This window comes from Zonotrichia leucophrys, chromosome 1A (genome assembly GCF_028769735.1).
Source record: "Zonotrichia leucophrys gambelii isolate GWCS_2022_RI chromosome 1A, RI_Zleu_2.0, whole genome shotgun sequence".
Taxonomy (NCBI): Eukaryota; Metazoa; Chordata; class Aves; order Passeriformes; family Passerellidae; genus Zonotrichia; species Zonotrichia leucophrys.
In genome coordinates this window covers 34,884,672-34,905,967 of record NC_088170.1, presented here as the reverse complement: position 1 = coordinate 34,905,967, position 21,296 = coordinate 34,884,672, and the positions used below count along the sequence as shown (strand labels likewise).

The window sequence follows — 21,296 nt, the reverse complement described above, 5'->3', positions numbered from 1 at the left end:
CCAATGACTTTTTTACCTGCTTAAGTTATTTTCCCTTTTTCCCTCCATCTCAGTCTGTTGCTTAGGTGTACAATCTCCATGAATATATTTGTAATCATGAGGATTTAGAATGCAACTTTACATTTTTAGGTTATGGCTCTCTCTCTAAAGTTGGGAGAGGGAAAAGTGCATTCTGTGTGTATGTGTGTTGGTAGCTTCCAGTTTACAATGCCTGTGATGGCAAATACAAGTCTATGTAGAAATGGGCATGTGTGTTTGGGATTTTTAATTTTTGTTTTGAAAGAAAGGCATAGGTTCGTGAAACAGGCTAAAAATACTTTCAGTATTCTGTTCCTTCTCTTTGACCTTTTCTATCTTCTTTTCACTTGTCTGGTTCAACTCTGCCTCCTCTGCCCTTAGTTTTTCATATTTTTTTTGAATTCTCCCAAACTTCTCCTTGTGTTAGTCTAGGAATCTGGTATGGCCTTGGTACCTGCTTCCACTATGCCAGAAGCTTGACTTCCAGCTTTGAGCTTTGTACTGTTTTGTTGAGTTTGGTATGTAGGTTCTTTTTTTTCAAATTGTTCTGGAAAATTACTGTGACTGAAGAAAACACTTGGGACACCAGTCTTTTATCTGAGGCCCAGGAATACACTAATCCTCCTTCAGGAGGCAAAACATGTGCCATATATAAGACTGCACACCACAGAAATAAGTATATAACGACTGAGAAAGTGTCTGATGATGCTGCAAAAAATTCTTCCTTCATGACTGAAGGCTATCTTTGCTCAGCAGTGGCCTTGGCTTTACAACCTGGTTTACAACTCAGAGCAGCATGGCTAAGCTTCCCACATGACATAGCTGAAAGGGTTGCTGAGTGAATATGGAATATGCTAAGAAACTCACTGTGGCACAGCTAAACATGTGAGGAAGCTTTAATTAAAAAGAAAAAAAAAAAAGACTTCTGTCAAAATTACAAAAAACCTCCATCTAAAATGAATAACTCAAAGGTATTTGGGGTTATTCTTTTTCTTTTAGTTGAGTCAATATACAGTTTTTCAAAGGTGCTTTAACTACTGTAAATTTCTCCTTGATTTTGTCTTAAGTTTTCCCATGATTGTCATGATTGTGATGTGATACTGAGAAAATTATTATGGCTTAGTCCAGAAATTGTCAATGACAAATCTATAGGTTTAATTAAAGTAGGAAAATAAAATGTAATACAGAAAATAATGTCATTGTTTTTTGTGAAAGAAAAGTTACATTTAAATATGATTGACTTCAGGCAAGATGCACAGTAAAAATTAAACCTCCCTGCAATTGTCTTCATGTATAAAGAAACAGGAAACTAAGTAGTGTCCACTCAACAAATGCTTGAAAACCTCAGCTTGTACCTGGGCAGTAACTTAGAGTTGATGTGGCTGTGACAATATAGGCAAGGAATATAGCAAAAGTGAAAGACAGAGAGGTCTAATTTCAGGAGTTTCTGATCAAAGGAGTTTCTTGACAGGAGAGACAGATGCAGCAGGAAGACTGAAAGCCCTTGTCGAGTAGTGCAGTTCTGGTGAGAGCTCCCTGGGACTATTAATATATATATAACCATATAGAGCTATTAATATGTATATCTCTAGATGTATAATTAATATTCACCCTTGACTTCTGCTTCTGTGTTTCCCCACTCTCACTCTCTTGCTTACTCCTCTAGAATATTTTTAATCTTTCTGGTATGGTAGCTCTTCTTTTAAGTTTTCTCTTTTTGTTTCCTTGATTTCTTTTTCATGTATCTTCAAGCAGCCTTTTTGTATATTCCATATAGCAATACAATGCAAAATAGAAATAAAGTGAGTTTGTAGGAGCTTTGCCTTTTTAAAATACTTCAACAAACACTAATTTGTTAAAGAAATATCCCATGATTAAAACTGGAATCTGATCTCCATATTTAGTGTCTCGGTGTCAGATGTATTCAGGGGAGGTGAGCCTCATTATTCTATGCTCTTATGTGCAGGGCAAATGGAAATGGCCCTTCCTGACCCTAAATTCATTATTTTGTGTTACTAACTGCTGTGGTTTCCTAAAAGGCATTGTACCACACCTGAAGAAGAAAGACGAGCACTGTCTTAAGCTCTGGTCCACTTTAATCAGCTGGGAACTTTTGTCTGATGCCTAACTTTAAAATCCGTAGAACAGTTTGGGTTGGAAGGCGCCTTTAAAGGTCATCCATTGGACACCTGTGCCATGTGCTGGGACATCTACTAGACCAGGTGAAAACCCCATCCAGACTGGCCTCAAATGTTTCTAGCAATGAGGCATCTACCCCCTCTCTGGGAAATCTGTTCTAGTGTTTCACCACCCCCATTGTAAAAAACTATTTCTTTATATCTAGTCTGAATATGCCTTCTTTTAGTTGAAAACCATTACCCTCGACCTATTGCTACAAGTTGTACTAAAAATTCTGTCCCCATCTTTCTTCTATTCCCCTTTTAGTTATTGAAAGGCCACAATAATGTCTTCACTCAATCTTCTCAAGGCTAAACAGCCCAACTTTCTCAGCCTGTTCTCATGGGAGAGGCGATCCACCTCTCTGATCGTTTTTGGGGCCCTCCTCTGCACCCACTCCAACAGGTCCATGCTTTTCCTGTGCTGAGGACTCCAGAGCTGGATCCAGGTAGGGTTTCACCAAAGTGGAGTAGAGAGGAAAAATCACCTCCTCACCATCGACCTCTCACATCTTGGTGTGTAGCAATACTTCCATCCCCGCAATGAGGGTGAAATATTTTTACTTTCTATGATTCAGTCTCTCTAACTGCCAAGATACAGTAAGAACTCACATCACAAAGCTCAGGAGTTCTTATAGGATAAGCATTCTGCCACCCTTCACCTGAGGACTGTGAAGTAAAATCATACAAGTGTGATGGTCTTTCTTTATTAATAGTCTTCCTCAACTAATTGACTTCAGAAACTGCCAAAAAGAATCAGACCTTGGAAATGACTGACTTATTCTGAATCTTTGGTGCAATAAACATCGCTGTGTTGGCTCCAGTAGAAAGTGTGGTTTACCTGATGTAGAAGAAAAATGCCACTTTTAAGAAGCAGGCAGTTATTTTGATTGAAACTTCTGTACTTCTCTGTGATGATTACTGCATGTCTTGGGATTCTGTCAAATGACAAAAAAAGATTGAAATTCAAATTGATTAGAGAATTTGGAAGCAATTACAAATGACAGACTTTTAGTCTTCATATTGACTGTGTGGTGAACTTAAGTCAAGTTTCACTTTAAATTTACTTTTAAACTTCACTGATCAGTGTTCATATTGGTGTAGTCAATTTTGGTTTGAAAACACACAGTATATCCTCATATATGTGTAGATGATTTTTGGGGTTTTTTGGAATTTATCCAAGTTATGCTTGGAAGAAATGAAGCTGCTTTCAAAAAAAAAAGTATATATTTCTCTTTCCTCTATGCATATTTATTCTTTGTTTACCAGTACTGTAGCTGTCTCAATTCCTTTGAATTCTGGCTCACTACGTATTCTCTGATCAAAGAAGATTTTAACAGCTTAGTGCCTTCTTTTCCATCTAAAGACTTGAAGAAAATTCAGTTATCTGTTAACTGGGCTAGAAAGAGGCCAGTATCCATGTCCCATTTGGTAGTTGACTCCCTGTTCATTTAAGAACTGCTTTCATTCTCCTTGGAAATACCTAATGAATGTCATTTATTCCCACCACCATCATCATCCTTCTTTCATTTAGGTTGGTGCAGATAGGAGGAATAACTAATTAACTTAATGTGAAATGCTAAAAACACTATAAAATTCAAGGCAACCTATTCCAGGTGTGACCATCTTTACTTCTTTTACTGTGCTTTATTATAGGTGCTTCCACAAAAATGCTTTCAGGAAACAAGCATTGTCTAAAGATTTGACATTTTGTCTTTGTGTCTTCATGAGATTTTTGCAAGCTAATTAAAAAAAAAAAAAGAAAAAAAAACCCGAAAAAACCACAAAACCACATTGCACATTCAAAAAAAGTCTTTTTTGGGGACAATTCTGATTTGAAAGTCTAATCAAGAGTTTCTGGTTTTATTATCTGTGGTCATTAGAATGGCTTCTTTCTTTCCTCCTGTTCTCTCTCTGCCTTCCTTCTCTCTCTTTCCTATTCTTACAAGAAAAAGATGTGTGCCGACTTTTAATAAGAAAAGTGATTAAAATTTTTTCATGATTAAAAATTATTTTAACAATAAATTTTAGAAAAAGAAATAAATACTCTGCAGATTTTTTTTCTGATATATCTCTTTGAGTGCTGTCTCATATGTTGAGCAGCTAGTCATGCTTGTTTGCTTTTAGAGAGTAAAAGTGACTTGTTTTAAGTTTCTCAGGAGACCATGATTGTCTGATTTCCAGTTTATTCCAAATGAAGAATGTGCTAATTAAAACAATCAAAATATTGTTTCTGCAATAATTTGTTACTTATGATTGGCAAAACAAACCACTTCTGCACTCTCATTTCTCATGGATATGTTTCTCATGGTTAAATTAGACAACTTGCTATATCTCTTCACCTTGCTTTTTACAAGGAACTTCCCTGTTAATGGAGACTTGTCCCATCTACATATCTACAAAACAAGCTCTCAGTGATCTGTTGTCTCCTCAGGTGAAATGTAAGCACACTTGCTTAATTAGCAAAAATACATAAGTGATAGAAGGATCAGATCTGCCTGGTTTGAGGACTTAGTTCACAGGTAAATAAAATTATTGATGCTACCAAGTGTAGTCTAAATAAATTAGAGCAGAATTAAGCAATAATAAAATTCTACATCTGCCTTGCTTCAGATGTGTCTGGTTTAAGGCCCTAAAGAACTTTTTGCCACCTGTCTTGAAGCATTGTAGATGAGAAGTAAATAACTCATGGTAAAAAAAGGTGTTTTCTAAATATAAAGTATCTAATTACATAAGAAATTTTATTTACCTATTAAAGATGTGCCAATGAGGTTATTTGGTAAAGGAGAGTTTTCTACCATCTATTATTCCTGGTATTCTGATCAGACTGTTAGCTGAACAGAATCTGGACTATAGATTGTGAGACTGGAATGGTATCATTCCCACAAATACTAGTCTATATTCTGGTCCCTTAGACTGAGTTTCTGTTTTCCTATTTACTGTTTCTGGACTCTTAAACAAACTTATATATATATATTTCTACTCGTCTGGAGGATATTTTTGGAAGCTGTACCATTATAGTGCTTTTAGCTTGATAAATTAGTCCTCTTTATTAGAGGACTAATAATGTTTATTAATGTACATTATTATCCCTAGTTAAGAAAATATTATTTTTAGTATGTGTACCATATTTGCAAAGCAAGGCTGTTTGGTGCCTTTGGGGGATATCTGCCTGTGTGTTTCAGAGAGAACAGCAGACCCTTCTTTGCAGAGAATATCGTCCTTTCATGGCCGGCAGAGTTCAGTGGAAGTAGCTGGAGGTGTGACCAGCACCTCTGTGTCATTGCACTTCTTTCATGGAATGTCCCCAGGGATGGCTTCAGCAGAAGGGTTTCTGTGAGAATTTTTAATCCAGCTCATGCAAATAAACCAGGTGAATTCAACTAGTCTGCCCGAAGTGGGGCAGCTGATTAGCCCTCTAAGCAGGTTAGCCATTCCTACACTCAGCTCTGGCCCTGGAGTTGCTCAGTGATACCTTCTGAGTGGGGTGAGTGGTAATCTACTCTGTTGCTGCAGCTATTCAGTGGGTGAAACTCTGTCCTCCAACTCCTATATGATTCTAACTGAAGATAAATTATCCAGAGTTTCTATGTGTAGCATTTGTGTTGCGTGACTTTCCAGTTTGTTGTGTAAGAGGGGTTTTAATTACGTTAAATTATGTCTCTCAGTCTCTGTGGGAGCTTCTGTCCTGCAACTAGCTGATGAATCATACAGTTTTTCATGATAATATTTTTGTTTATTTGGTTGTATTTGTATAGTAAGAGAGCTCTGTAAAGTGTCATTTGTGGTGGAGCATGAAAGTTTGTAATTGTCTTCCAACGCCACTCACCACTCTTCCATGTCTAAGCAATTGTAGTCTAATGCTCGTTTTTCCTTTAACTGTATCTAAAATTGAGACATGCTTTTATGCATCCTAGAGGCTTAAAAAAGGCTACACATTACCTGCTAACTATGATGCTCCCCTAGCAGTCATAGTTAATTTAAAGCAGATTAATTTCATGTTCCAAATGCACATATGTTTCCAAAATATCATAACCTTGTATTTTGGAACTGACTTGGTGTCAGCCAGCCTTTCATGCTCTGTGGCACTCAGGTGTTCTGGACTCTTAACTTGATGGCTATTTTGGTAGATTTATCAATAATCATTATTTAAAATAGTAACAAGTTTTCAGTTCTTATTTAAAGTAAGCGTATGTAAGTCATCTGAAATGGAATATTTGTGCACATTAAATTATTTATTCTTACTATAAAGGATTCTTTGAGATGTACTGTCTACGTCTACCCTCAGTACTCCTTCTCTGTTGGCATTTGATCTCTAAGAAACAATTCTAATGCCAAACCAGATGTCTAGACCAGCTTGGATACTAGAAATACTGTTTCTGACCTCTTGCTGCTTCACCAGAAAGACAAAAGTTTCCAAGTTGTGTGTCACACCCGACAGCCTTTACAATCACTTGGGATACCGTGTAGTGTCTAAAATGGCCATATTATGTCTGCATTTAGCCACTTGAATATTTGCTCTTTGTTTCACATCTTCTTCTAAGCATCCTGTGTGTAATACTACCTTTTAAAGTAAATACAGTTACTTGTGAAAAGTAAACAACTTTTGGAGATATTAAATATACCTAGAAAGTTATTATTCTTAGATAAATTATTTTGCACATTATTGTGTCAATGTTTTTTAAGATCATTTATGTTTCATAAATACTTTTCAAAAGAATTTAAATGGTTATCCTGTCACATTTGCAACCCCCAAATAAATCATTTGGAGAAAGTAAATACAGTTAATTTGGTTTTATTCTCTCATTTTCCCCAGTCAGTATTTATAACTACAAAATGTGGTGAGCTGCAAGTTTGCTAAAAGACTATGATTTTTAGTGATTAGTTTCAATACTGTCACATGTAAGCAAATATATAAAATTTCAATGAATGGTCCACATAGAGTTTAAAATCTGAATGTAATTTTCCATGACTGTATATGTACCTATATCTAGAACTGAAATTTCATTCTACAGCCAGAGATATTTTCTGTACACTCTTAATTTTTGCACACTTTTTTGTCCCTACAACCTAACAGATTTAGCAAAAAACTGGGGTAGGGCACCTTTATTTTACATTATTTCTTATGAAAGCACCAATTCCATTCCTTCTGGATTTGAAACATAAGTTGAAAAAGAGCACAGATGATCTTGTGCATGGAATGAGGGAAGAGACAAGCTGAAATATCTTAAAAACACTGCTCTGATCAGAAATATATTCTATATCAAGGTTAGAAAAGAGAAATGTATGGTCAGTGCAAATGGCAGAACATACACTTTCTTTGCTTTCTGGTCTTGTCTCATGCTGGGGGAAACTGAGTTGTTGCTAGGGCAAATAATTCCTTTTAAACAAAATTGTTGTGCAGTGTCTCCTTTTAGAAACATTATTTTGAGAATCATCCACTGTTTCTTACAGTTTCTTTTGCCTTGTATGTTGTAAGTTTTGTTCCCACTTGGTGGAGGAATTTGTCATTCCTTCTTTGCATGTGATGTGTGAAATACCAGGAGTGGAACATGTAACAGGGCTTTTTTACAGTCTTCAACCAAAGGATACGAGAGCTCATCTATCACACTGATACTGCTTTGCACTGATTTTAGTTATTAAGTGTACCAAGTTTTCCTCTCGTATTACTCTGCCCTGCCATACTATATTGTCAAATTAACATGTTCTGAGCACAGCCGCAACCCACTCAACTGCTTTCTGCTGAAAAAAGAGATCCCCACAGAATTTCTCAGTGTGATTATATGTGATCTCTCTGCAGAATTACATTTTGCATCCATTGCCATTCACCTCTCAGAATTTCTTATGAAACATTCCCTAAAACTTAAAGACACACTGAGAGGATTTCTTTTTGCTTTTGCTGCATTGCTAAACTGAAGCATTCCAGCAGAATTTTAGCTTGAATGTGTGTTGAATTTGTCCAACATTTCACCTGAGGGATGTTGACCATTATTTTATCAGTCTGATATGTTTAGTCCATAAAAATGTTAGCATGTTATTTTTCTGAAGAATCCTTATTTTGATGTGCAGGCATAAGGCAGAATTTTGTGCTGTAAAATGTGATGGTTCATGAGAGCCTGTCTGTCTTTAAGATGTCTAGGAACCAAGCCTTATATAGTCACATAGAAAGAAATCCTCATGGAAACGGCATTATGGAGGTGGCAGCTGCAGCTCTTTATTTTTGTCTGTGTTGAATTTTGCAGTAAAAGGTTAACCCTTTATGTGATTATGAAAATTACATTTATGTCCTCCTCAAGTACAGAATATACATGTATCAAAAAAACCTGAAGATGTGCAGAAAAGACAAAACAGCTCAATAAGAGCTAAAATTAACTCTGTTTGTACCAGATTACACTGCTATTGCTGAAAATCTGGGCAAGGACTATATTTAGGCATTATAATGTGGTTGGAATTAGCAGTAATAACTGCCTAGTATTCTTCCTCACCCAAAGCTTTTTTTCTTCGTTAGATACTGGCAAACAACGTTCAGAAAACTCCTTATCTTTTCCTGAAAATCTTTCTCATCTTTTCGTTTCCTGATGGGTCATAGGGAAAAGATGAAGGTAGAGACAGTGAGGCAGTAAAACCCCTCAGTACAGAGTCAAGTGCAGACTGCAATGCTAAGGGTTGAATTGGCAGTTTTGAAGCTTATGAGAGCAAACTCCCAACCCACAGAGACACTCGCTGTGATTTCTAAGGGAATGGGTTTTGAGAAGCTGGCAGTGTTGGAACCTGGGCACAGAGCCTGGACACCATCTACAGCAACCTTGCCAACCACTTTTTGCTGGTTTCTCCAGATTTGGGAATAACCAGAAGAAGAAACTGCAATCTGGCTGGACACTATTGCTCCTCTTCTGTGTTGTTGCTGGGGACAGTAGGAGCCCACAATCTTCACTGCTTCCTTAGTAATCTTGTTGTTCCGTCCTTTGCAAGGTCCATTGTACCCTGCTATAACTTTGACTTGAGTGAGAAAATATTGTTCTGCCTCATCTAAGATATCTGCAGCCAAAGTGCTGCAATCAAAGAGCTGTAGCTTGGTCAGAGCACAGTGTTGTTTGCTGTGTGAAATAAAGACTTCCTGAGTATTGGTACTTCTGTTTTTAAATACTATGAATTTTCTTGATCTTATACCTTTTCTTGCTGATCATCCCTTTTTATAACGCTTTGGCTATACAGCTGATATCCTCACTACTGAGGGTATTCTAGTGCTTGCAAAGCAATCTTTACTATGCAAATATGCTTACCCATCCCTCTTTAAGAGGGTAGTTTCCAAATATTGCTCAGTTCTGACTGTTGGTTTTAGCAGTCAACTGAATGTGGGGAAAAGGGAGTTGAGAATACATTTTTGGGCAGATATTACACATGTGCAAAGTGTGATGCTAAAAACATCTTTCTGGATCAAATGAAAACAGAAGCTGAATAGAATAATCATGTCACAATACAGTTGTTACCATAGCTATAGAACAATTTTCTCGTGGATTTTTATTTTACATTAGAAATATTGTGCCATGGCAACAGCAATGCCTGTTAAAGATCTGACTCTGTCATTATAATTTATCTATTACAGCTCTTTTCATTAGTGTTATTAACAGCTGTTATTCTCCTGAATGTACTTTAGTTAGGAACATGGAATCTCTTGAGATACAAATGTGAATAAGACGATTTCCAATTTTACATGAATGCAAAACTCACAGTATTCAGTATGCTTCTGGTTTTCTTAATGTGCTCTGCAGTCTTGGAGTCAGAATCAGGAAAAATTATCTGAGTTTGATGAAGCATCTGTAAATTATAACTCTCAAATACTGAAAGTGAGAAATGGTATTCCATGGAGTTCTATATATGTACCATGAGCAACTGTGCTGGGGTGCATCGCTGTGAAAATAAATAGCTGATTGAATTGCAATCTGCTGCCTAAATACCAGTTTGGTTGTATATAAACTGGTGATAATAGCAATATGTATCTGTGGCTTTGAGATTATGGCACAACTGAATTTATTTGTAGTTCCAAATGTAAATGTTTTCCTTGTAACACAGCTATGGCAGTATCACAGTGATTTTCAGAAGTAATCCTCAGATGGATAAGCTGTACGTGCACTTGTAATAACACTAAAGTTCTGTAGAAATGACATCTGTTTATGTTTTGGTATTATGATACTATTTACAAGTAAAAAGATAAAGTGGTAAGAAAAGCAGTATCTGGTAAGGAAGCAAGATCTCTTTCTGTTGGCTTTTTTTTTTTTAATTACAAAAATAAGTGTACTTGCAAAAAGAAAAAAAAAATTGCTTATAAGCTGAATGCTTCTCTCCACTGGGATTGAGTCCAAGAGCTTGAACTTCTCATGTTCTCTTGTGTCCTCACCCCCTTTCCTAAAGTTCTATCTCATAAAGCTTACTCAAATGTCTGGGAGAAGAAAAAGCTGTCATTATTAAATGGCTGTTCACTGAGTATAGACCTATGTAATGTAATTATTTGTATAAATTCTTGGTGCCAGTTAAGTTGGTTGAAATAATAATAATAAGAAATAAAATTAACAATTAATAAGTGGTTTAATAGCATGGGTTTTTTTCAATACAAAGCAATATTCAAAATAAGAATTATTTTTATATGTTTAAAACCAGAAAATAATATATAAAATACCACATTTTTGCATTGCTACTAAGCCTCAGGAGAAATATTGATTTCAGTATCATTTTTCTTGAAGTTTATGACAGAAATATGCAGCAATTAAAAAAAAATCTATCTCAGAGATGGGAAATTATTAAAAGCAAGGATTTAAAATTTTTTATAAAGTTTCCTATTTTAGCAAGGGTGTAGTAGTGGTATTATCCTGTGTAAAGCTTTTCATTCTTTAAGTTCTTGAGATGGAGGTCTTGGATATTCCCATGAACAATGAATCTGCATTTTTAGATAATGATGCAGTTTGAAGAGCTTATTTAACATCTAACATTTCAGGTCTTAGGTCAACAAATACTGACTTGGAATAAGAAAGAAAAGCATACTCTAGGAAATTATTTTATGATTATCTGTTGTATGGTTTATTTTTTCCTTCTGTGATTTCTTTAGAACACGACAGGGAGTGATAGACTACTGTACTATTTAGAGCAGTGCTATAGTCCATCTCTGTGCTCTCCTTATTTGCTGAACATCAAAGTATTTAATATTGACTGCATTAGGAAACTAGAATAATAATACAAGTCAGTATACAGAGAGCATTAACCTTAACAGTTATCAGTTCAAAAGGCAGAAGATTCAGAATTATAATTGGTTCATTAAACTTTTGGATATCTGGAGGATTTATAGTCCATCTTCCTCTTTGGAGCAGGACAGTCATCATGGAATCAGACATGTCTTTTCCTAACCAGATCTTGAAACTGTCCAGGGATGCAGATGGCACCACTCTGCATAACCTGTTTTAGGGCTGCAGTGCAGCACACAATGCTGCTTGCTCCTTAATATTCGTCATGACCACATGGATTTTTTTTTTTCCTAACAGCCTCAGTCTTTTTTGTTGCCTAGTATAGATGTGGTTTTCATGGCTCAAAATCATGGAGTGAAGAATATATAGCTATAAGATCTTTGCTTACTTTGCCACATAATTAATAAAAAGTCTCTTATTAAAAGTCTCTTTAATAAGTCTCCCTGTCTCTGCCAGGGATTTTTTTACTCTGGTCAAGACAGACCAAAGGTTACCCAAGTAGCCGAAAGCCAAAGGTTATCCAGGTAGCCATTAACCATATTCCTTGGTTTTTGAATGATGAATTTGACACATCAGGGGTCTGATTTTTTTGATCTACTGAAATGAACAGCAACCATGCTTCGAAAATATTCTGTGTCTAAAAATGTTTAATACTCTGAACAAAGAAAATCTTGAGGAATCTGAAATCAAATGCCTAAGCATTTTTGTTTTTTCAGCATTATATCCCTGCACCTTATCTCCCATTTTTCAAATTAGCATAATATCACATTACAGTCTCTCCTTAGAAGGATATGTGAGTTCATATTTGTGAACTTCTTAGACAATGGGCATCATAAAAATGCAGTAAATAGGCAATAAGACCACTCTTACTGAACAAAGAGAATATAAATCCCTGAAGATATTTAAAAGATGTGAAGATGTGACACTTAGGGACATGGATTGGTGGTGGTGGTAGACTAGGCAGTGCTGGTTTAACAGTTGGACTTATGATCTTAGAGGCCTTTTCCAAACTGGACAGTTCTGTGATACTATGGAAAAGTTGAGAAATTCTTCATTGAGTAACTTCATTCTCAACATTAAATGAAATAGGGTATTTTTGAAAACTAGTAGTGATCTTATAAAAAGTGGAATAGACTACTTGCTAACACATAAGAAGACTAATGGGAGCACAAGCAACCTTTGTTTTAAGTTTTCCTGACTTCCTTAAAGTATTTGTGTGGATATTTTAAGGATGAAAGTTTTACCTAAAGTAGAATATATATACTTAGGTGTTCACAGTACAGTAAGGGTTGGGAAAGATTGAGCTGAAAAAGGCTCATACAATATATTTGGGGTCTTTGCTGCCGCATCAACTCTCAAACAACCAGAATTAATGTTTTGATGTGCTGTCACTGCAGCACTGCTGGAAAGAGAGACACACACTTTCTAGTAGCCAGTATATATATTTACTGACCACAGGGGAATGGGAGTTCTCAGTAAGAGCGAACTTACGTCATTTACAGTAATAAGTTGTGCAAAATCAGGGCATGAGATGCCACTGGTGCTTGGCAGTCTGTACTCTTAAGCTGTTTGGGTTTTGTCAGTCTTTGGCCAATACTAAATAGACCTACCTAGATAGTACCCTGGCACTGTGCAAGTTTTAGCTGAGACAAGAGACTGTTCCCAGTAAATATTTGAATGGACCAGCTCTGTCTTAAGGAGAGTTTAGTTTAAAGGACATGAGCCTAGTAATTCCTTCAGATCCTCATAGCTGTTGGCCAGTACTATTTAGTAACATAGATGTAGCAAAACTAGTAGTGAATTTCTTGCAATCCAGGTTCTGTAAGCTTTTGTTTTTCTTGATTTATTCCCTCCTGATTTAAATATTAAAATATATTTAAAATATATTTTTAAATATAAAAAAATATTTATCTCTTCAATGAGTTCAATACACAGCTATGAGATACCTGTCTAGAACATCAAAATAGGATTCAGTTCATGACAGATGTATCATGAAGGTATCTGGACACAAACTGAATGCTGTCTCCCATAAGTCACTGGCAGTGTAGTTAGCCCAGTTAACAGAGTACAGGGAGTTATAGGTTCCATTCATTTTATTAATCTGATATCTGACTATGGTAGGAGCTAACATGCTTCCTACCCATGTAGAAAAATGATGTGTCTTAATCTGGAGCAGAATCTCAGCTACTGAGTTTTTCATGTAAAGGAAAAGCACCAAAGCCACTAATTATTTGCATAATTTGTTCCTCATTTTGAATTCACCTTCGAAATTGCAGACATATGTATAAATCAGCAACTTTCAGAAATCAAAGAGAGGATACCCCATGTCCTCCTTTCCCCCTGAATTTTTCCCCTAAACCAAATTTTTCTAGGTTTATTGATCCCTTAAGTTCTGTCATATCCTACATTTAACTTTTCTCCAGAAGACCTCACATCTTTTTGGTTGCAAAAATGTCTGAAGTATATTCTAGTCGGTTGTTTCTCCAAGAAGAAAAGTGTATTTTCTTAGGTTCTTCGGATTTTATCATATACAGAAAAACATTTAATTTTATATTTTTAAGCTGCTGACTAGTAAAAGAGTTGATGAAGTTTTGAAGTACACACCAAAATCTTTCTTCTGTCATTTGTAAAGTCAAGCACTGCTTTCTTTTAGAAAGGATATTTTGAGATTTGATTGGGTTTTTTTTTGTCAGCAGATATTTTAGTTAATTGGAGAAAACTGCTCAATATCTTTGCACATTATGCTATGCATGATGCTATGCTCGATTCCTTGTGGTAGCTGCTGCTGTGCTCACAGTCCTGCAGTTAGAGTCCATCTAGAACATACAACTTCCAGAAGGAATGAGATGAATTTATTTATCTTTAATGAAGTAGTTATAGAGATGTGACCATTAGTAGGGACACAATTATTCTGGGTAGAACATGCTGACTTAATGCCATGTTGATAGAGTGATGTTAAGCCCAGCAACACTAAGTGAGGCACCTCAGACCTCCATTTTTCCCCCCCTCCTACGTCTTTCAGCAACAAGCATAAAAAAGAGTCATAAAATTTTAATAATCCACTCTAAACCTTGCCAAAGTAGTGCATTTTTCTGTGGTTGCTTTTTGTGTTTATGTATGTGCTAAGTTACATGTTAAGTGTGTTTGAAAAGACTTGATTTTGTGTTCTTTTTTCCCAATGGTTACTATTACTATTCTCAAAAGTTCCTGAAAATAAAAACAGTACTCAAATCTATTCCTTACAGACTGTCAGTAAAAAGGCATCATAGTGTAAATTCCCTATTATTATAAGCTATAAAAAGAAAAATTACTAAGAATACTCGTGACAATAATGATTCTTCATGTATTTTACCACCTACAAACTACCTACCTAATTCATCATACTAAACTATATAATTTTTGCACATTTCAGCTCAATAGCAAATTAAAAGAGACATCATCAAGCTGATGGAATAGCAATGGCCTATTTTATCTTATAAATTTGTTTTTTCATGGAGTTTTATATATAGCACTGAGCATCGTTGGCTATTCTTCTACCAGCAGATATTTTAGGATAAAATAGTCATATAGTCATATTTTAGGTTTTTAGGGGTTTTTTTTAAGAGAATAATAAATCAGTTCATGGCATAGTTGTCTTTTGTTTCATTACATAAGAATGTACCCAGCAGCATTAAAAAGTAATTTTGAGGGGAATAAGGATTTTTTTTTTGTTTGCAGTATTTTAAAACCCTTTTATGTTTACGAGGTTCTCTCTCATTTCAGAGCAACGTAGCCAGGGTGAAACATCGACTGAAAGTGAGCTTCCTGAAGGACACCCCGCTGAGCAGTTTGCAGGTTTACTTCATGGATCATCACCTGCGTGTGACCCACCTGAAAATCCGCTGCAGCTGTACAGCAAAGTAAACCTGTGCAGTGGGCCACTGGAGAAAAGCATTTTGAGCAAGAGCGCAGCGCAGCAGATACAGCTACGGAAAGAGAGCACCTCTGATCCTCCTGTTAAGAAAAAAAAGCCACCAATTGTAAACAGAACCATATTTCATACTAAGAATAAACCAGCAGAAAATCATACCCTGGTTGGTGCACCAAGGGTCAGTGAACAATGGGTTATTAGCACTGGGGGATTTGTGGAGCGAGCGTGCACGCTGGGCAGAATACGATCTTTACCAAAGACCTTGCTGGAAATGCATTTGTGCAAAAATGTTTCAAAATCTGATTCTAATCTTATCACCCATCCACCAAATGATAAAAAAGCAAGAAGCAATTGGAGTGAACCCACGCCAAAGCCACAGTGCTCCAAAGGGAATTCAGAGAGAACACCTTCCTTCACATCAGAGTGGGAAGAAGTAAGTTTTTTTCATTTTTTAAGTACTATGGTCTTCTGCAGATACTGTTGTTGTTTTAAGTTTCAGAGACAAAATAAAAAGTGAACATTCCACACTGCAAACTTCAGAGTGAATATCACAGTGTACTGCATGGGAGTTCAACAGCTGGCACAAAATGCAAAGCATTTCTGTTCTAATGCTGCCCACTCAATAAAGTCTATTGTTTCCCTAGTGAATGAAGTTAACCAGAAGTAATTCTGCAGCTTTTTGTGGCACTGAATTTATTGTCTACTAAAACCCTCACCGCTGACAGTAATAATGTTGGTAAAATCCTTAGTAACTGTGCCTTTTGTTTACACATTTGCTAATTATTTCCGCTATGGCAGTGCCCATTAGCAAGAGCCAGGAGAAAATGGCAGCAATAGAACCAACCCTCCTTATGTATCATATCCTCTAAGTAGTGTGTAGCCTGTGTGCAAAATGCTTAGCACATACCTGGCTGCTGTGTGAATTGGGAATATCTTATAGCAGCAATGAATTCAGAACTACTAACAGAAATTTCCACACTGAATTTGTAGTGCACATGCTTGCCCTTATGAGAGATTTTATTTTAGGTTTGGAATTCAATTTAAATTAATTTTTAGATACCGTATGTTTAACTTTTTTCCCTGTGCTGAATTTCAAGAATGTAAATGGTTCTTCATAGACACAAAAGTACCCATCTCAGTGAGGTAAATTAAGAGTTTGAAATGTTTGGATCTTTGCTGCTCCTACAGAGAAGTGAGAATTTCTCTTTAAAACTACTACAGTGGGGAAATTCATACATCTCCAGGGTGCTATTGCATTCAGAAAGAACCCCGAGTTTGATTATGTTTGATTATTTTCTAGGAAAATGTTTCAAGCTAACCTAAGTGTCTGATTCGTTAGGGCATTTAAAGTCACTTTTGTAAGGGAAATACTCTCTCAGTGAAGATGTACTAAGGATATCAAGTTTTGATCTTTACAGCTTGGGTATGTTATTATAAAATCCTGATTAGAATCATGTACAGATTTGCTGTTCTACATGGTCATCAAGGTTTGATCTTAAACTTTAAAAAGTGCCATATATAAATGTATATATTTATGTATAAAGTATGAATGCTTAATCTTCAGATTCTGTCATAATTTCCAGACTTTCTCCTGTCACCAGTGACTAATACATACTTTTCCTACTAGTCCTAATAGTAAGCTTAGTAAAGTGTGTTTCTCTTTGTCTATCTTCTCAGTCCACAGCCACCTTTTGATTCACTTTTTGGTTTGTCCTGTTCTTACAGAACATAAAATAGATTCAGTGGTTTTGGCCTAGTAAGTTCAATGTGCCTTAGACGCATGTAAGTTTTGGGATCAGTGCAGTGTTGTTTCCCAGAGAATGTTGTTCTGTGGTATGTGGGGACACAACTATGTTTCATACTTATTTACTGCCCTTGGGGCAAATGGAAAGAAAAGAGGGCTTGGAAATTCTCTGGAAATATGAATTGAACAAATGATCTAATTGTGTGTATTTTAAATAATTTGGAACATACAAGATATTTTTTTAATTCATTAATATTGCTGCTTAAATAAACCACTGCTGGTCATACCTAGATGACGAGAGTCATCAGTATGTAAGGAACTCTACCATGGAAAAAGAAATACTAGTCCAAGCCTTAGTTTTTACTAATATACAAAATTGCAAATCAAATTGCAATCTTCAAATCAAAGTGGAGATCAAATTAATTGTCTACCTTTCATTTATGCATTTTTGATTCTTTTTTTCCTAATGAGGGTAATAATGCCATAAATCTATGCATGAAAAACTAAAGTAAAATACTGAAGATGGGATCCCACAATTGTTTCACTGTTCTCTCTTTTGTAGATTGATAAAATCATGAGTTCAATAGATGCTGGAATTAATACTGGACTGGGGGAGATGAAAGATCACGCTACAAGTAAGGAAAAACAAGTAGCTATTGTTTAATTTTGACGTAATTGTCCATAGGGAAACTGTGGATAAGACATTGCTAAGTAACCCACTGTGTTGAAATAATTTGTAGATATTTGAATAACCATGAACAGAATCTGTGTTGTTTACTGTTAGAGATGCATTAGGCCCAGTGTCCTGGAGCTGTTGCTTTAAATAGCATATTGGAGTCATTAATGTTGTTTTGAAATCTTACCAGAAAAAGTACTCCATTAATGTCTTTGTATTGAAGCCTTTCTTCTAGGGGGGTATTTTATAATCTTTTTCAGATGAGGTTTTGTTTGGAATGATGGAACTCTTGTATATATAATCCATTAAGTGCTGACACTTTTTTAAGTATTGTATTATATAATGCTGCTTCGAAGAAATATTTGTCACAAGGATGAAAATGTTGCTGACAGACAGTGACTGGTGTTAGCAATGATGGGAAAATTTGAAAACCTCTGCTACTAAGAACCCTAAGTCATGCTTAGCCTGTTGGTCTGTCAGCATAAACCTGTGCAACTGTGCTGATAAGAATTTTGAAAGCATTTTATTATGTCTTCTCCGTAACTCATGGAGGGAAAACTGACTTGCATGTCCAAATAATTTAGTCCTGAGGCAAAGCTGTGTTACTCAGCTGTACTGGTACATCCTTGCTAAAAATTGCATTGGGTTTACGTATATAGGGCAGGATGTTATGTATCTTATCGCTTAAAATTGGGAAAAGGATATATTTGAACAACTGTCCATTTCATGGAACATTACATATATACAGGATGAAACTGTGTCTTATCAATTAAATATAATTGACACAGCTATTTTAACAGTAGCTTGCAGTGAAAAGGGATCTAGGATAAAGAGAAAATAACTGATTTGAATGCAAATATAATTGCAGATAAAACAAGCAAACTCAGCTTATTTTTTTTCTCAAAAGAGTAAGGGGCAATATAATGAGAAATGCTAGGCATGTTCTGGCAGTCTGTTCGTTGTGCAACTTGCAACATTGGAAAACAGAACTGTCCACAGACAAACTCCACATTAGGAGATGGTGAATAATTTCTGAAGATATGATAAATAATTCAGGGTTTTCTGTGTCTTTTGTTTTATCATAGTAATTGTACTGGGTCTGCTGGAGATGGAGTTATTTTTCCCACAGCAGCCTTCACAGTTCTTTGCATGGGTACCTAGAAAGGTGTTCAGCTGTCAAACACCCCGGTGCTCACCCAGCACCAAGGCTGCCTCTCCAACATTCCCCCCTCGCCAGTGGAAAGAGGGTGGGCAAGACCTTGGGAGAGAACATATCCAAGACAGCTGACTCAAGCTGCAAAGGACTGTTCCACACTATTGGAATATGAATCCCAATATTACCAGTTAGATTGTGCCTGGGCCAGTCTGACCCTTGCTGCTGGGCCAAAGGCGGCAGCTGTGGTGTATCACCCCAGAGACACCTTTAGCTTGCTGGTGATTGCAGCTGGGCAGCCGAACAAGTCCAGGCTTGTTAGGAACTCCGTTTACCTCAGGAAGAAGGCTTTGGGCGAATGGTGAGGAGGAAAAGGAGATGGATTCTGCTGGAGGGTTTAATATCCAGAGCTTTATTCCATGGTCACACAGGTCTGAATCTTGGCAACAACTCCAACAGAATGACGACGGCATGGTCTGATTCACCTTTTTAAGCTCCCAGGGGAGGGGGAGGAAAGGGGCAGGTGAGCCACCAACCAGGTGGGAGGGGCGGGGTCTCACGGGAGGATGACACCTAGACAGGCCAATGACCTCTGGACCTGAGGGGCATCCTTTGAAAGTGAAGAACCACATGATGCCTTGCTGGAATGTTAAAACTGATTGACAGCCCAGCAGGGGGCGAGGGGGGGAAGGGGAAGAGGGGTATTAGCACACCTGGGGAAGGGACGCGGAAGTTTTTAAAAGAGGCTATTGCAACACACTGCAACACCACACCATACAGGGCTGTACAGCAATAAAAGCTAAGAAAAAGGAAAGGGAGGCTGGATATCACCTCCTAATAGGAAGTAGGGAATAAATCTGTTGTTTTCCTTTGGTTTCACACAGACCTTTTCTTTTGTTGTATTAAACTGCCTTTATCTTGACCCAAGGGGTTTTTTTCTGTCTTATTCTCTCCTGTGCCCTGTCCTGCTCAGGACAGTGATGGAGTGGCTTGCTGAGCACCTGGCATCCAGCCAGGGACAGCTTCCCACAGCATCACACAGGTACCAAAGGCAAAATTGGGTGTAGGGTAAGAAGCTGCAGAGTAAGTAAAAGCTATGACAGGGAGACAATAGCAACAGTCTATGTCTGAAAATTTACATATTTTGGTCATGTGTAAATACTACTCTATCTACTACTCCTGTCAACTTCTTCACAGTCTTTAGCTAGTTTAGGATGATAATTTGATTTTGCTCTTAATTAAGACATCAAGCTATGGTCAATCAAAATACAGCTATCTTTCCTTAAATTTTATCAGTTTTGCTTTACATGCAGCTTGCAATAGAGACATGTCTTTCTACTATAAACCTGAATATATGCAGCTTCACATGTATGTCTTCCACTTTTCATTCCTTTTGGCCATTTCCAGATTTAGTCTAACACAATTTAGGCAGCAAAGCAAAGGGAACTTTTATTGAATCAAATGAATTGCATGCATCAAACATGTTATGTGGGATTCACATTCTTTGAACCTGAGAGAGGCAATGAGAGAAGCAGAGAAAAGAATGATCACAACAATTCTGATCTCATTTGCTGCAAGTGTGTTGTGCCAAAGTAGAATGCAATATGGAGATTGTTTACCCAGAGTGGTAGTGTTTTGTTTCCTTGGCCTGTCAGGGCCAAGCATGTGTTCAGACTGTTGGTCAGCAGACAGTCACAAGATTTTGTTGAGTTGAGTGCAGTTGCAGTTTAAATGCAGTATAATATAGTGTAATATAGTATAGAATAATATAATAAAGTAATTAATTAGCCTTCTAATATCAATAGAGTCAGATGCATCATTTCTCCCTGTAACAGGGGTCGCCTTGATTTACTATAATCTTAGACTTCAAGTACATTATTTTTTATTGGGTAAGTAATAACCAAGTAATAGATTATCTAGGAGGAAATAAGGAGTTCTTACTTCTCACTGCTAGCAGGCTTCTCCTTAAACATAGCACAATCAAAGGTGACGATCTGGCCTATGCTTAGGAATAAAAATTCAGTAGTATGGTATCACATAATATAATTTTGAAATACTTCATCAGTTTATGTATAAATATGAGGGATTTTAGTTTTTACTTGAATGTATGTGGAAAAAGCTTATCTGTAAAGCTTAAAAATAATATTTTTAATGTTCAGAGTGTGTAAGTCAAAGAAACTTCTGCTGTTGAACTGTAAGCATCTGGATCATTGAGCGCTGTATTCAAGCAATTTCACTTGTCTAATAACTTTTTAGCAAGTAACAAAATTCCTGGTAATACTGAAGAGTAAACGTAGCTTCCGCTGGAATCCTTCATTTTAGTGTTTGCTTAGTCCTGTACTTCATATTATATTTCAGTGTTTTCATGAACTGCTAATAAAA

The 21,296-nt window shown here is 36.6% G+C and overlaps 1 protein-coding gene across 5 annotated transcripts in view; it reads left to right on the top strand.

Annotated features, from left to right (window-relative positions):
• The window catches only part of ANKS1B (ankyrin repeat and sterile alpha motif domain containing 1B), a 415,189-nt gene that overhangs the window by 177,994 nt on the left and 215,899 nt on the right, over window positions 1-21,296 (top strand). For all 5 annotated transcript variants that reach the window (XM_064702134.1, XM_064702132.1, XM_064702136.1 and 2 more), the window contains exons 13-14: window positions 15,194-15,774; window positions 17,648-17,720. In XM_064702134.1, coding sequence (XP_064558204.1) covers window positions 15,194-15,774; window positions 17,648-17,720 — 654 coding nt within the window. The remainder of the gene's footprint in view (window positions 1-15,193; window positions 15,775-17,647; window positions 17,721-21,296) is intronic.